The sequence below is a fragment of the Sporothrix brasiliensis genome, assembly GCF_000820605.1.
Source record: "Sporothrix brasiliensis 5110 chromosome Unknown Cont17, whole genome shotgun sequence".
Classification (NCBI taxonomy): domain Eukaryota; kingdom Fungi; phylum Ascomycota; class Sordariomycetes; order Ophiostomatales; family Ophiostomataceae; genus Sporothrix; species Sporothrix brasiliensis.
In genome coordinates this window covers 954,209-968,614 of record NW_024467136.1, presented here as the reverse complement: position 1 = coordinate 968,614, position 14,406 = coordinate 954,209, and the positions used below count along the sequence as shown (strand labels likewise).

Below are 14,406 nucleotides of genomic sequence, written 5' to 3'. Positions count from 1 at the left end.
CAGGTCACTGTGCTGTCGGTGCTAATCTTTAGTGGACGTTGCGGGGCGTGGCAGCGGCTCAAGGCAGAGTTCGAGTGCAAAGATGAGAGTCGACGAGGCTTCGACGTTGCCTCCGTGAGAATGCACTTTCTGTCACCTCGCTTCATATTGAAAGGCATTTTCATTTATGAAGTCCTGTGAATATAAGACAGGACACCAGCACAGAGCTCTATTTACCTGGAATTAAGACGAGTGGTCAGCAAAACATCGACACTTGGCGACCGTCGATTCTGAACCGTTTCTGAATCTCAAGACCGCACGTGCCTAGGCAGTCGTCTCATTTGACTGTGCACAATGACCTCGACACCCAAGGCGATCGTTAGCAAGGCTCGCTATGCTCCACCATGGTCTGACCTCAGCATTATTGGCATTGCCGGTAGCTCTGGTTCTGGCAAGTCGAGTATTGCGAGGAGCATCGTGAGCCAGTTGAACCTGCCATGGGTGGTGATTGTGTCGATGGTAAGAACCGAGCGATTGAGTCTTGTTTTGGTTTCCACTTTTTGCGAGAATTGAAAAATCTAACAAAGTTGTACAGGATTCATTTTACAAGAGCCTGGACCCTGAGTCGTCCCGCAAGGCATTTTTGAACGAGTTTGATTTTGACTCGCCGGAGGTAGGCTCGTCATACAAAGAAGTCCTGGGACTGGTGGTCAAATAAAACATCTAACAGGAATCAAGGCTATTGACTTCGACGCGTTATTGCATGTTCTCAAAGACTTGAAAGCAGGGTAAGTTGCGTTGCCTTCATGGTGTTTGCATTTTATTTGTCGAACGAACGTACTTATGAACCAACAGACGGCGAGCCGAGATCCCACAATACTCGTTCACCGAACACAAACGCCTCAAGGGAACAACATCCATATACTCGCCTCATGTCATCATTCTCGAGGGTATTTTGGCGCTGCATGACCAGAGAATTCTGGACATGATGGACATGAAGGTACGTTGTTTGTTTACCATGTAGTTTTAACTTCGACGAGCAAATTGCGGCTGACCATGTGAAAGATCTTTTGTGACGAGGACGCCGATGTGTGTCTTTCAAGGCGCAGTATGGACGATAGATCCCAACCCGGGCGTGTTGTGTACGTGACGTGTGTTGTGTAATAGCTTCCTAACCGTCCTGATGACAGTCATCCGTGATGTGAACGAACGTGGCCGTGATGTCCAGGGCATCATCAAGCAGTGGCTCGCGTTTGTGAAGCCCAACTTTGTCAAGGTGAGTTAACCTGTGCTGCCAGAAAGTATATGAGTGTGTTGTAGCTGACGGTCTATAGTACGTCGACCCGCAACGAAAGGTTGCCGACATCATTGTGCCGCGTGGCATCATGAACAAGGTTGCCATCAGTATGTGCATTCCATACCACTGAAATGTCTGTAGGGACGCCATCTGACACACAAAAGCCACGGTTGTGCAGTATATCCAGCAGAAGCTTCGCGAAAAATCAAAAGAGCACCAGGCCACCCTGACAAGGCTGCAGCGGGAGTCTAAGATGACGTCGCTGTCAGACCGGATTGTGTTTTTGCCTCCGACGCCACAGCTGCGAGGCATGAACACCATCATCCATGATGTTGAGACCGCCAGTGAGGACTTTATCTTTTACTTTGATCGCCTCTCGGCCCTTCTCATCGAGCTGTGCGTATTTGTGGGGGAACCAGTTCCTTTACTATTGGACGTCCGCTAACATACCACCAGTGCCTTGAACAATGCCACCTTTGCACCTGCCGTCGTCGAGACGCCCCAGGGCAACTCCTACCAGGGCCTAAAGTCCGATGGTATTGTTAGTGCGGTTGTGTTGGAGCGAGGCGGCTCGGCCCTCAAGACGGGCCTACAGCGCGTCATCCCCGACTGCCGACTGGGCCACATCCTGATCGAGACAAACGTGCGCACGGGCGAGCCAGAGCTGCGGTACCAGAAACTGGCGCGCGACATTGACACACACGCCACAGTGCTGCTGCTGGACGCGCAGATGTCGTCGGGCGGCTCGGCGCTGATGGCGGTGCAGGTGCTGCTGGACCACGGCGTGGCGCCGGAACGCATCGTGCTGGCGACGTACTCCGCCGGGCGGATGGGCCTGCAGCGGCTGACGAGCTGCTTCCCGGCGATCTCGGTCGTCGTGTGCCACCTGGTGGAGGATATCGAGGAGCGGTGGATCGAGCGCCGGTACTTCCGGTGCTGAGACGGAAGCCTTCCCTTGTTGTGATTTGATTTTCTATTGTAGGTGCATCATTGCATAGAGCGCGAGCCAAGGTACCATCACTTGCAAATAGCTCACCAACTTCTTTTTGAATGTTTGTTTTTCAAAACCCTCCTGTTTTATTCATTCGGGTAGGCTACTACTGTGCTGTGGCCTCTGTGACCTGAACGCCGTCATGAATATCATGTGTATCACGAAGAAAAACGCCGCAAGGCAAAAGACAAGAAACTAAAAATACACGCTGGTTATGCCATCATTTAAATCTCGTATGCCTCGGCCGGCGCCTTGAAAATGAGGTGCGGCTTCCGCTTGGCCAAGTCCAGGATGGTCTCGGCAAACACGCCGTTGGCCCCTATCGCAGTTGTCAGTGTTTTTGGTGCATACTGTATGAATATGAAAAAGACTGCTTACATGCAAACCAACTCCGTGTGTAGGAGGTGATGTAGTTGACGTCAACGCTCTCGTGGATCAGACCCAACGGGGCCGACTTGAGGACCATGTTGAGACACTCCTGGATTTCAGCATCGTCATCGGATGTCTGTGCCTGGATCAACAGACTCATGGGCCAGGCATTCTGTAGTCCAATGTGCGGGCCGCCAATGCCCTTGAAGTCGCGGCCCTTGAGGTAGTACGGGTTCGACTGCTTACTCAGCAGCATACGCCGCGTGTTCTGGTACGTCGGGTCAGACGCCGGAAGAAAGCCCATCAGCGGCAGTGCCAGAAGAGACGGGTAGTTGGCATCATCCATCATGATGTGCGAACCGTAGCCGTCGACCTCGTACGCAAAAACGTCTCCGAACTCGCGGTGTTTCACGACGCCATGTTCCCACACGCCGTTGGTGATTTCCTGGCTCCACGAAGCGACTGCCTTGGCAAGTGCCTCCTTGCCCTTAATTTTCGCCAGCACAGCCGCCGTGCGCTTCAGCTCGACGGCCATCATGGCGTTGGCCGGGATAAAGAAGCCTAGGATCGTAGAATCGTCGCTGGGTCGGAATGCCGAGCGGATCAGGCCCGTGCCGTTGTTGAGCGGGTTGCCAATGCCGGCCAGGTTCAGGGTCTCCGTGCCAGTGTCCGTCTGGCGCTGGAAGGTGTACTCGTTGCGCCGGTAGTGGTTCGTCACCGGATCAAACGTCGACAGAGACTGCTGGTCGAGCACACGCAGCACAGTGGCCAGGGCCCGGTACCAGCGCCGGTTCAGGTAGTCGGTGGAGCCCGTGTGGTCATGGAAGTCGTTGCCGAGGGCCAGAAAGTGTGCCAGGCTGTCGAGCTCGTACTTGCACTCAAAGACGAACGACGGCTCAAAGGCCGGGTGCACCTTGTCGTCCTGGCCGTTGTGGCTGGGCCGCAGACCAGAAATAGGCGGCGGCTGGAAGGCGTTGCAGTATGGGCTCTCAATCACATATTCGGACTGCGTGTTGATGGCGCCGAGGATGAGGTTGTACACAGCAGGGTCGGTCTTGGCCAGGGGCTGGTACGGCGACAACTGGTTGGTGGAGTCGCGCAGCCACTCGGCAATAATGTCACCGGTGATGACAAAGGACTGGGCGCCCTCCCACTTGCCATCGTCGTATGCGCCTCCCGACGCTGCCTTGATCTTGGCCCGCACCGCTTCGGAGACCTTGCCGTCGGTGCCGTTGGTGTGGAACTTGACTGTGGTGTCTGTGGTCGAGGGGAAGGTGTTTTCAAAGAGACGGGCCATGTCGACGTCCTTCATGCGTGAAGTCACATCGCTAATGACGGACTCGATGGCGTCCGAGTGAAAGGTCCGGCAGTTCTTGTGTGGTCGTTGGAATGGCAGGGCGAGGGGACCCTTGGTGAGTGGCCGGCTGAAGAAAACGACGGTTAGCTTTGCAGCGAACACAAAGTGACAATAGCAGTCGCAAATAAACAGCCGATGCTCGAAATAACTTACTGTGGGTAGGTCGAGTAGAGGACGTAGTCGGGGCATGCATTGAGTTCGAAGACCGACTGGTCGATTTGGCCGGACGACTGTTGCACGAGCAGCGCCAGTGCGATCGAAGCCAGGAATCGAGACGCCATGGCGAGGATCGAATTGAAGACGGCCGCCGATCGAGGAGCCTTTGAATGTTAGAGAAAAAGAGTGAGAGGAGGTGCCGAGAAACGGTGTCGGGAGAATGAAGGAAGGAGGAGCGAAAAGGTAGAGAAGAGTGAGGAAGTAGCCATCGATGTTGTCGGTAGCGGCAAAATGTCCGTCTGCCCGACGCACAACAAAGGAAAGAGCGGTTCGTGATATGGCTGCTCACTGTAACATCGGTGCTCGTGCGCTAGCTGACCCTAAAGACGCTGGAGACTGCTAAAACGGTTAAGCGTATTGTAATTACCCTTACACCGTCACAGAGACTGGTTGTCACAACGAGCTAGTATCACTGATTGTGTGACAAGGGAGCTTACCGGCCGCCCTAAAGAGCAACTGCGGCCACTACCGAAAACACCGGCCCCCTGTCAAAATCATCCCTTCAGTGACCGCCGCCACATGGCTATTGTTTCGTTTCCATGTTCATCTCATATTGATAGTCATGTTTACTTTCTGTGTTTGCCCAATATCAAAGCAAAGCATCGCATTCATTACATAGGATTAATTAGCCAGGTTCCCAACAATGTGCAAATAAAATGTACAACCCTACATTTTTACGTCTCCTCCTGTTCTGTTACTTCTTTCCAAAGAACGACATGATGCTGCCCTGGCCGGTCTTCGGCGCCGGTTTCTTTGCTTTTGGTGCAGACGAAGAAGGAGTGGAAGAGACTGGTGCCGCTTTGGCTGGTACCTCGTCTTCAGAGAACGACTCCCAGCCGGGCTCTTGGATAGTGACTGGAAAATGTTAGCAAAGCAGCGTGGATCCGGAGCAAACGCGGCATTGGAAACTTACCTAAGTAGCCGTCTTTATCTTCAATCATCTTCTTACGCACCACGCGCCGCTTGCCGCGCCGACGTCCGTCGCCCGAGCTAGCGGTGACGACCTCGCCAGGGCCGTCGTCTTTGAGGGCCTCTGCCGCCTCGGTGGGCTTGTCGTCCTCCACATCTTCCATGGGCGTGTCCTCCCGCTCGTCTTCGTCCTTGTCGCCTTCAGCATCGTCGCCATCGTCATCGTCGTCATCCTCCATCATCTTGCGCAGCTCTTCCTGCCGCTCCTGGCGGGATTTTCCACCCACAACTTGTTGCGCCTTGGGAATGATGTCTTCGTCGTCGTCGTCATCACCACCGTCGTCAGACATGGCCATCGACGTATCTTCCTCAGCAGGCTTCTTGGCGACGGGCGCGGTCTCCCTTTTCTTCGGCTTGGCGGCATTGGCACCCTTGGCAAACGCCTGCATGATGCCTCCAGGCCCACCTGACGAACCCGCCCTCTTTAGAGCCGGTGGAGCGGCCGCGGAAGACGAAGCGGCGGCAACGGGCTTCTTCGCATCTTTGGGTTCGGGCGTGGCGCTGTCTGCTGCGGATTTGGAAGCCGCAGCGTCCGGCTTCGTATCGTCCTTTGCGGCGTTCACCTTGTTCCAGATGGAGTTGGGTCCGGGCGCATTTTCGGTCTTGGACGCCTTTGAAAATACGGAAGATGGTGTGGCCGCGGGCGTAGACGCAGAAGATGCAGCAGCAGCAGCCGCAATGGGTGCTTGGCCTTTACGCTGGCGGCGCCTCACGTGGGAGTTGGGGATTGTACCAAACGTCTTGGGAGAGTCTTCTGGCGCCGCAGCCCCGCGAAGTTCACGAAGCTGGCGGGTAGTATCTGCGAGCAGTTGAAGATCCTGTGACGATGTCAATAACGACATCAGTAGCATCGCTGAGGAGGCGACCGTGATGAAATGCAAGCAGTGCGACTACGTACACTCATCGGCTGAGGCGACAAACTGTACACATGAATGGAGCGAAGCGACTCGTATTGTGAAAGTGCACCTGCTTGGGTAGTAAGAGCCGTTAGCACGAACACCTCCGCTAGAGTTCGACTTCCGAAAAGACGGCCATACTCTCCAGGTTCTCCTCGGCCACGAGAGTTATCACGCTCGTAGGGACCGCCTCAGACTGCAGGTAGTCCGGCAGGTCGTCCTCCATGTCAATGTCTTCTTCACCAAGGCCACCGTTCCGTGCATGGCTTGCATCGGCTAAAGACTTTGCACCATAGAGCAGGTAGGTCGCATGCAAGGAACCGGCCTTTTTGGCGTTCTGGGCTGCGTGGAAGTCAAAGAGTGCTCTTAAATAACTTGTCAGCTTCTGAACAGACGTATATGGCAGCATCATAGGCGTTCACAAACTTCTTTGCAACATTGACGTGAATCTTCAGAGCTCTGCTTAGGTAGCGATATGTGATCTTGGCGCGTCAGCTTTGTTTCTTATACAGCTAGGAACAGCCATGATACGTTGTTCTGTACTTACCACTTTCTTCTCAACAAGAACCTCCTCGGCGAGAAATTCGTTTGGTGACGCCATGGCTGCTATACGACGTAAATGCGGCGTTGATGGTGTCCTGGGTACGAGTGCGTTACAGTCGAGTGCAGATGGAAGAGTCGCGATATGCACCCCTCCACGTCGAAGCAATTGGCGTCGCGTGGTCACGTGAATTTAAGTGGCTATTGCAGAGGAAGCGGCGGGCGTTCACTGGAAATGCGCCTACACCAGGCTGCAAGACCCCTGCAAATTTTCTTTTCAGGGAGGCTACCAGGCTGCTTGCCAAATCCGACGCGTCGCGCCCGCCACTTTATGCGTTAACAGTTGAATATCGTCAAGCCTCAGCCTCTCAACCTGACGACGGAGAGCGCAACAGGGACATTGTACATCATCTACCTTTCGGCCGACTGCATGGCCTTCAATCCTTGAAACCTCCGCAGATCAAAAACCAGGCGCCAGTCGTCCCCCTGCCCAATTCGCCTCGATGGATCCCCGCGACAACAGCGGCGTCGCCGACTCGACCGACTGGCTCACGACGACGCTGTCATGTCTGATGCCCGTTGAGCAGGCGCTGCGCTGCCATGTGTGCAAAGACTTTTACAATTCGCCCATGATAACGTCCTGCAACCACACGTTTTGCTCGCTCTGCATCCGGCGGTGCCTGTCGGTCGACGGCAAGTGTCCGCTGTGCCGTATGACCGACCAGGAGTCCAAGCTGCGCGGGAACTGGGCGCTGCGTGAGGCCGTTGACGCTTTCTGCAAGGCACGACCGGCCACGCTCGAAGTGGCACAGAAACCGCTACCACGTGCCAAGTCGCCGACACCTCCACAGACAAAGCGGAAGGTGACGGACGAGGCAACAGCATCACAGCCAAGTGGCAGCCAGCAGACGCCACAGGCAAAACGGACGCGGACATCAGCTCGGTTAAGCAAGACAAAGGCTGCCGAAGCTGTAACAACCATTGCGCAGGACGAGGTGCAGGCGGAGGTGCCGGACAGCGACAGCAACAGCCGCGACAGTGACGATATGGACTATGAACCAGGTGTGTGGCCCTGCGTGAATCTGGCAATGGGTCTCTCTGCTACGCCACACAATCTTTACTAATGTCTTCCTTGCCTTCTCTAGACGACGGTCTTGTTGCCTGCCCTATTTGTCAACGGCGCATGAAGATGACACTGATCAACGGCCACCTCGACTCGTCCTGCGGCAGCTCGCCGCAAAAGCCAAAACCGTCTACATTCTCCAAACAACCTTCTTCGTATTCGAGTATACGACAACGAGACGCCTCGTCGTCCTCGTCGTCCTCCTCCTTTCATCCTTTCTCCGCAGTCTCTGCGCCTGCACCACCACCAGAACGTTTGCCGTCCGTCAGCTACTCGCTGCTCAACGACGGCGCTCTGCGCAAGAAAATGGCAGCTCTGGGTCTCGCGACGTCGGGCTCCCGCCAGCTGCTGGAGCGCCGGCACAAGGAGTGGACGACCATCTGGAACGCCAACTGCGATTCGGCGCGGCCGAAGCGCAAGGCAGACCTTTTGCACGACATGGACATTTGGGAGCGCACGGTCGGCGGAGGCGGCGCGGGTGGTGGCCTCACCGGTAGCATGCTAGGTGGCCGCGGTGCGACCCTGACGTCACGGACTGTCGCGGCTGCCACCCAGCAGGCGGCCCAGATTAAGGACAAGGAATTTGATGGGGCCGCCTGGTCGGCAAAACACAGCACGTCCTTCCAGGACTTGATTGCCAACGCACGAAAATCCCGATTAAAATCGCAGGCAAACGCGGACGAGAAAGAAGACAAGGTAGAAATGAAAGAGGCCGGGCCCGAAGCGGCCTCGGAGCAAATAATTGCGGAGACACCACCGCGCGAGGAACAGCAAACTTCTGGTGTTCTTAGTACTGTTGATACAAACGCAGGGAGTAACGTTGTGTCATCAATACAACCAGGAAAGCAAGCAGAGCTGGACGGGTCAGATGCACAAGCACCAAGAGATAATGGGCCGACTGATGACAGTACAGCAATTGAACTTTAAATGGCCTGGTAATTATGCAACAAGCCTTGGGATTTTGATATTGGATAGGATGTCTTGGAAAGAATTTATGACAGCGATGAAATTCAACCATACGTTATGTGCATGCACGACACTGGTATTATAAAAGGGAGTCGAGCAAGAATACTTCTATAATTTCCATCTATGTGTAAACATCTATGACTATGAAACAAAAGGTATAGAGAACAATTCCATAAAAAGGCAAACTTAGTAGCCCATCAGCAGAAAACAAAAATGCGCCGACGCTAAACGATCGAGAGCAGGGCCAAAGACAAAAGATTCCTCGACAAACACCGTCCTCTAGGCAGCTGCAACAATAGTTGCCGGACCCTCGGGCAGGTGACTGGCGGCAATGTTGCACTGGCGGAAGAGGCGCACCTCCTCCGGTGCAAACGCGCCCACAACTGAGTGGATCAGGCCACGGTTGTGAAACAGCACAAAGTCACCCTCCTGCCAGTCGTGCGGGTAGATGAGTTCCGGTGCAATGCCTGGGCGCTGCAGTCGGTGGATCGTCTCGCGGACCTCGGCGAGGTCGTCAATGACGGTGCCGTTGGCCAGGTGCAGGCGGCGTACGGCGCTGGGGTGCACCTGCAGGGCGAGCTTGCCCGTCACCGGGTTGCGCCAGCACATGGGCAGGATCTGGATCTTGTCCTGCTCAATGGGTGGCAGCTCCGCCTCCGTCAGCTCCTTGCCCTCGGACACCATTCCCAGGCCGTTGGAGCGCGACTTGGCGCCGCTCATCCAGATGTAGGGATGGGCGGCGTACTCGACACGGGTGGTGCGGGCAAACTCTTGGTCCTCGGGGCTCAGCAGCTCAAACATGGTCTCGCCCGAGGCAAAGGCTGTGGTACCCAGGGGCACGTCGAGCACGTCGCCCGTGCCATCGTCGTAGCGGCAGGTCTGGCGACGACCGCTGGGGACTTTGACGGCGAGTAGCGTCGTGGCAACGGGTGGGGCCATGCCGTAGAGAGCTGCGTCAATATGCCAGCGATAGAAGCGGGTGCAGTCCAGATCCTCCTCGTCGGGGATGACGGAGGCATGGAAGGTCCGGTGGTGCGGGTGGCGCAGCTGGATGTTGGTCAGGCCCTCGTACTCGGGCACGAGGCCGTTGCCAATGACCTGGACCTGCGGCTGGTGCGGGATGGTCTTGAGGTCCGGGTGCAGGACGGATCTTTTGGCATCAAGCGTCTTGCCGTGTCCATACGATTCGCCAGCCGGATCGAAGCGCTGGGTGAGCTCGAACTGCTTCTTGGGCGAAACATGGCCTTGGTTGGGAAAGACAAGCACCTGGTTCTTGAACAGGGCTTCCCGGATGATGTCAAAGTCGGCGTCTGTACGGAATGAAGAGCATGTGTCAGCCGATCATGCTTTTGCAGACAGTGCCAAATAGGAGAATAAATATCTTACCGGGAGGTTACCGATTTCACGGGTATTCTCCCAAGCTGTTGCCCGACGATGGATGCCCAGCAGACAAGACGCATGGAAAGCAATTTTCTTTCTAACACGAAGAGCTGTGCTTCTTCACGCTCTCCACATTCTACTCACTCGTGAGGTTCTCGATATCGACGTTGGAGACGACCGCACCAAACCTCACTTTTGAGCCTTCAGCGGGCTTGAGGGCCGAGATCTGGATAGCAGACATAGGGACTGTCGATGTGGAGAGACAATGGTAAGTTCGAGTTGGTGTGAGAGTCCCTTGGGTATAGGCTAGGTCTGAGAGTTGTGCTTGCCGTTGAGAAGATGCTAGGAAATGTCTCGAGAGGGTGCGACGAGGAAGCTACTTATAGCTCTTTCCAGACCCTTCGCTGTCCATTCGACTCGTCGGTTGCTCTTGCCGGTTGCTTATCGGTGGCGGCCGAGTCGGGATCCAGAACGAGCAAGAACGGTCGACCCGATCAACGACTGGAAAGAACGCTAGCCACGTTGAAGCCACTCACAAAGCAAGTGTATACTCAAAGGTGTGGAAAGGCTGGCTCAGCTTATCTTGCCAATAGGCTTAGATGCTGTGTCAGTGTGGCGGAATTCCATATCCAGTATGCAGCCAAAAAGAACACCTTTCAGCGGCCTCGGTGTCACCTAACGCCAAAAGCAATCAGTGGATGTTATCTCGGCCGCGGAAATGGCTCCTTCTTGCAGCTTCCTCTTTGCCGTGAGCTTAAAGAAGATATAAGAGATAAGATGAGATCTGTAGCTGCATTGGCGGAAATAGACAATCATTGGTTCAATATTCGAGCATAGATAAAGATGCAAATGGGGCGGGAGTACGGACGAGCTTTCCCACTCACCCGCAGTCAAATGTGGCTGTTCCTATTGGACATGTTTTTTCTCACTCGACGGAGTTGTGCAACGATTTGTCTCGTTCCCATTCACTATCTTGTTCTTTGTGAGAAGTTTTACGTCACAGGGCTCAACCAGATTTTCAGTAAACTCATAGTAATAAAAGTTGATACGTCACGAGGCATATTGAATCTATTATTTTCATGGCAGATCATGATATCTAGGGAAACAGCAAGGCAAATGGTAAGACGAACGCCAGGTCCCATGCTCTCTCACTGTGTAGTGTGTAACAAAAATCGCGTTATTCGTGTCTGTGCACACTCCTACTCCCGCTTCTCGCCACTCGTTTCTTTCCTTACACTTGTCCAAATCCGGACTCGTCCTGGCCGACATCGTCCTCGTGCTCGGCCGCGGCCGACAGTCGTCTCGTCCGTAGTGGTGCCGACTCCAGCCCTGCCTGTCCTGCGCCACTACCGCCCAGCAGGCTGTCACGGCGGGAGCGTCGCCGGGCGTTCTTGAGACTGGTCTCGTCCGCGGCGAGCTGCACCTCTTCGACGTCGACTTCTGTCTCGGGGTCTGCTGCTGCCATATCAGCCGGTTCGCCGCCGCCTGCTGCTGAGCTCGCCGAGGCGACGGTGGTTGTGGATGCGGCCAGGTCGACGTCTGCACCCGCCTCCGTTGCATGCTCCGCGACCGCAGCGGCCGCAGCCTCACCGGCGACCAGCAGGCCGTGCTTGAGCTGCTGCTGCAGGCCGGCCATATAGTCGCGGGCACGGGCAAAGCCGTTGATGCCGTCGTCGCTCTGCAGCATGGAGTACATGCGGCGGGCCTCGTTGAGGCAGCGCTGGGCCTGGATGTACTTGGCCTGGGCGACCCAGGCCTCGGCGGCCAGGACGCTCCAAAAGGCCGACTTGCGGCGCCAGGTGCCCCAGCCCAGAGAGCCGCGGCCGGCGCGCGTGGCGCAGCAGACGGCCATGCGCTCCCGCAGAAGCGGGTCGCCGACGTGGCCGACGAGGCGGGCGTCCAGCAGCCGCATGCCCCAGCGCACGGCCTCGTCGACGAAGGCGCCGCCGCGCAGGCGCTGCAGCTCCAGGGACAGAGCCACAACACGGGTGGCGCCGTAGGCGCTGCCGCAGCGGGTGTGGTACGAGTAAAAGGCCTGCTCGAGCATGCTGCTGATGGAGTCGAGCTTGGTGCGGGAGGACAGGCTGGGCGGCATGATGAGCAGCGACAGGGCGCACATCTCGTTGGCGGCGGCGTGGTACTTCCAGGCCTTGTCGTTGGTGTAGTCGGTGCGCAGAATGTCGTAGGTGGACATGGCGAGTTTCCAGTCGCGCAGCATAAAGGCGTAGTCGGCGAGCTTGCGCAGGATGGCCTCGCTGGCCTCGGCGCCGTAGTAGCCGCGCGCGGCGTCGTAGTTGGACGAGCCGCTGTCGCCGCGGCCGCCGCCGTTGCTGCTGTTGCTGTTGTTGCTGCTGCCGAAGCCGGCCCAGCGTTTCGACAGGCTCATGAAGCGGCCGCTCAGGCCCTTGCGCTTGGACGCGACCTGGTCGTTCCACAGGGACACGCTGCGCTCCATCGTGGGCAGGATGGACTGGGTGACCATTTCGCGCACAAAGGTGCGGATGGCCGTGGCGTCGGACTCGAAAATGTACCGCGTGGTCGGGTCGTCGACAATGTCGTTGTCTGCTGCCGCGCTACCGCCTGCCTGCTCGTCCTCGCCGCCCTCCGCTTCACTCGCTGCTACATCGCCTTCGTCAAAGGCTTCGCTGCGTACGAGGTCGGCGTACTCTTCGACGGCCGTCATCCAGTCGCTGCGCGGCAGCAGCAGACTGTCGTCGTCTGTTTCGGCGCTCTGGGTGCTGCGCAGGCGCAGCAGGTGGCAGTGCAGGCCCAGGCTGCGCTTCATTTTCTCAAAGAGCGCCATGGACTGCACAATGTCGCCGTTCTCCTCGTCGTGCACGAGCACATAGTATCGTAAAAAGTCGCCGTCGACCCACGGCGGCAGCCGGCGGTCGCCCTGGCTGATGTCGCGGTACAGCTCCTGGAAGGTCTGGATGGGGGCCGGGTTGCGCGAGCTGATGGCAATGACGCAGGCCACGGGGTGCGCAAACGTCTCGTGGCAGGCGACAGGCAGGCCCGACAGCATGCGGCGGAGGTACAGCGCGTAGTAGGGAGATGTTCCATCAACGTCGTACTGCTGTTGCTGCTGCTGCTGCTGCTGCTGTGGTGGTGGCGGGCCCTGGCCGGGTGTGGGCGGTGGTGGCGGCAGGCCGGAAAAGGCACTCTCTGCGTAGGTGAGGTGTTTGTCGACGATGGCTTCGACAATCGGGATGCGCGCAGCAGTCGCATTGCTCCGCGCGTCGGCGGTGCCCGCCCGGCTGCGCCCACCATTGGCACTACTGCTGGCATGGCTAGTATGGCTCACGCTGCTGCTCCCGCGCTGGCGGCGGAGAAAGCGCTTGTCGTTGACCAGCTGGGGCGGCGGGCTCGTCGGCGGCTGAATGATGCCCTGGGCCGACTCGGGTGCCTCGATGTTGTCGCCAAACTTGGTGAAGCGCACAGAAAAGTCGTCCCAGGGCCGCGGCGCGCCGTTGCTGTCGCGCACATGCACGCGGCCCGCGACACGCTCGCCAAAGGGCCGCAGCAGCTCCCAGAGGCCGTTGGGGAAGCCCTTTTCGCGGGCGAGCGCGTCGGTGTCGCTAGACGAGTAGACAGCGACGTGGGGGACAAAGGCCTTGAGGACAAGGTTGAGCGGGTCGCCCGGGTTCTCGGCGGCGGGTAGGTCGAGGAGGGAGCGCGCGTAGGCGGCGCCGGGCGTGGCGGCGGCGGCGGCCGAGGAAGAGGACGATGGGCGTTGCGAAGAGGGGGCAGTGATGGTGGTGGCAGAGGAGGCCGAGGCGGTGGTGGCGATGCTCGCATTTGACGTCATGGACAGTGTGCGGCCGGCGGGAGATCCGGCGCGGACGCCACCGACGGGCGACATAGACCGCGATTCGGGCGGCGTCAAGGTCGAGGCATAGAGCGAGGCGGCAGCGGAGTTGGGCGTGCTGCGGCGGACGGGCAAGCTGGCTTCGGACTGAGACAGTGGCAACGGCCGGGCGCGTATGGGAAGATCGCTGCCGCCGGCACCGGCGTGACCCAGCGGACCCATGGACGTCTGGCGAATTTTGGGCATTCTTAGGGAGGAAGCTGCGGGGGGCAGCGACTGTATCGACTCGGATAGTGGAGGGACATTGTCGGAAGGCGGCATGAGTGGAGGGAGACGGGGCCGGAGAGCGAGGATGCGGGTATCAAGGCGGTATCGAGGACGGTAGGAGCCAGTGCTGCCGTGGATTCCTGGCTCGTGCGTAGGGGCTGACGTCGTAGGGGGCGATGAAGAATAACGTCGGATTGGACGACGGATTGGCAGGGGTGAAGCGAGGCCAGGCTGTAAGGGACGACGAA

The 14,406-nt window shown here is 57.4% G+C and overlaps 6 protein-coding genes across 6 annotated transcripts; 2 read left to right on the top strand and 4 right to left on the bottom strand.

Annotated features, from left to right (window-relative positions):
* Positions 1–333: 333 nt before the first annotated feature.
* Positions 334–2,216, top strand: SPBR_02563 (uridine kinase; the record flags this gene model as incomplete). The annotated part of the gene is made up of 9 exons (XM_040760866.1): positions 334–498; positions 575–652; positions 718–767; positions 835–979; positions 1,045–1,087; positions 1,170–1,255; positions 1,314–1,383; positions 1,441–1,672; positions 1,733–2,216. 9 exons carry the CDS (start codon positions 334–336, stop codon positions 2,214–2,216), a joined length of 1,353 nt encoding a protein of 450 aa, XP_040620268.1.
* A 275-nt stretch (positions 2,217–2,491) lies between these two features.
* On the bottom strand, positions 2,492–4,274 carry SPBR_02608 (uncharacterized protein; the record flags this gene model as incomplete). Its single annotated transcript, XM_040760911.1, has 3 exons — positions 2,492–2,586; positions 2,646–4,060; positions 4,147–4,274. 3 exons carry the CDS (start codon positions 4,272–4,274, stop codon positions 2,492–2,494), a joined length of 1,638 nt encoding a protein of 545 aa, XP_040620267.1.
* Positions 4,275–4,903: 629 nt separating this feature from the next.
* SPBR_02616 (uncharacterized protein) lies at positions 4,904–6,675 on the bottom strand (the record flags this gene model as incomplete). Its single annotated transcript, XM_040760919.1, has 5 exons — positions 4,904–5,064; positions 5,123–5,996; positions 6,077–6,144; positions 6,216–6,411; positions 6,622–6,675. The coding sequence occupies 5 exons, from the start codon at positions 6,673–6,675 to the stop codon at positions 4,904–4,906; spliced, it is 1,353 nt and encodes a 450-aa protein (XP_040620266.1).
* A 442-nt stretch (positions 6,676–7,117) lies between these two features.
* On the top strand, positions 7,118–8,664 carry SPBR_02735 (Postreplication repair E3 ubiquitin-protein ligase rad-18; the record flags this gene model as incomplete). The annotated part of the gene is made up of 2 exons (XM_040761038.1): positions 7,118–7,676; positions 7,964–8,664. The coding sequence occupies 2 exons, from the start codon at positions 7,118–7,120 to the stop codon at positions 8,662–8,664; spliced, it is 1,260 nt and encodes a 419-aa protein (XP_040620265.1).
* A 318-nt stretch (positions 8,665–8,982) lies between these two features.
* Positions 8,983–10,324, bottom strand: SPBR_02835 (uncharacterized protein; the record flags this gene model as incomplete). Its single annotated transcript, XM_040761138.1, has 2 exons — positions 8,983–10,013; positions 10,228–10,324. The coding sequence occupies 2 exons, from the start codon at positions 10,322–10,324 to the stop codon at positions 8,983–8,985; spliced, it is 1,128 nt and encodes a 375-aa protein (XP_040620264.1).
* A 990-nt stretch (positions 10,325–11,314) lies between these two features.
* On the bottom strand, positions 11,315–14,137 carry SPBR_02311 (uncharacterized protein; the record flags this gene model as incomplete). Its single annotated transcript, XM_040760614.1, has 1 exon — positions 11,315–14,137. The coding sequence occupies one exon, from the start codon at positions 14,135–14,137 to the stop codon at positions 11,315–11,317; it is 2,823 nt and encodes a 940-aa protein (XP_040620263.1).
* Between the last annotated feature and the right edge of the window lie 269 nt (positions 14,138–14,406).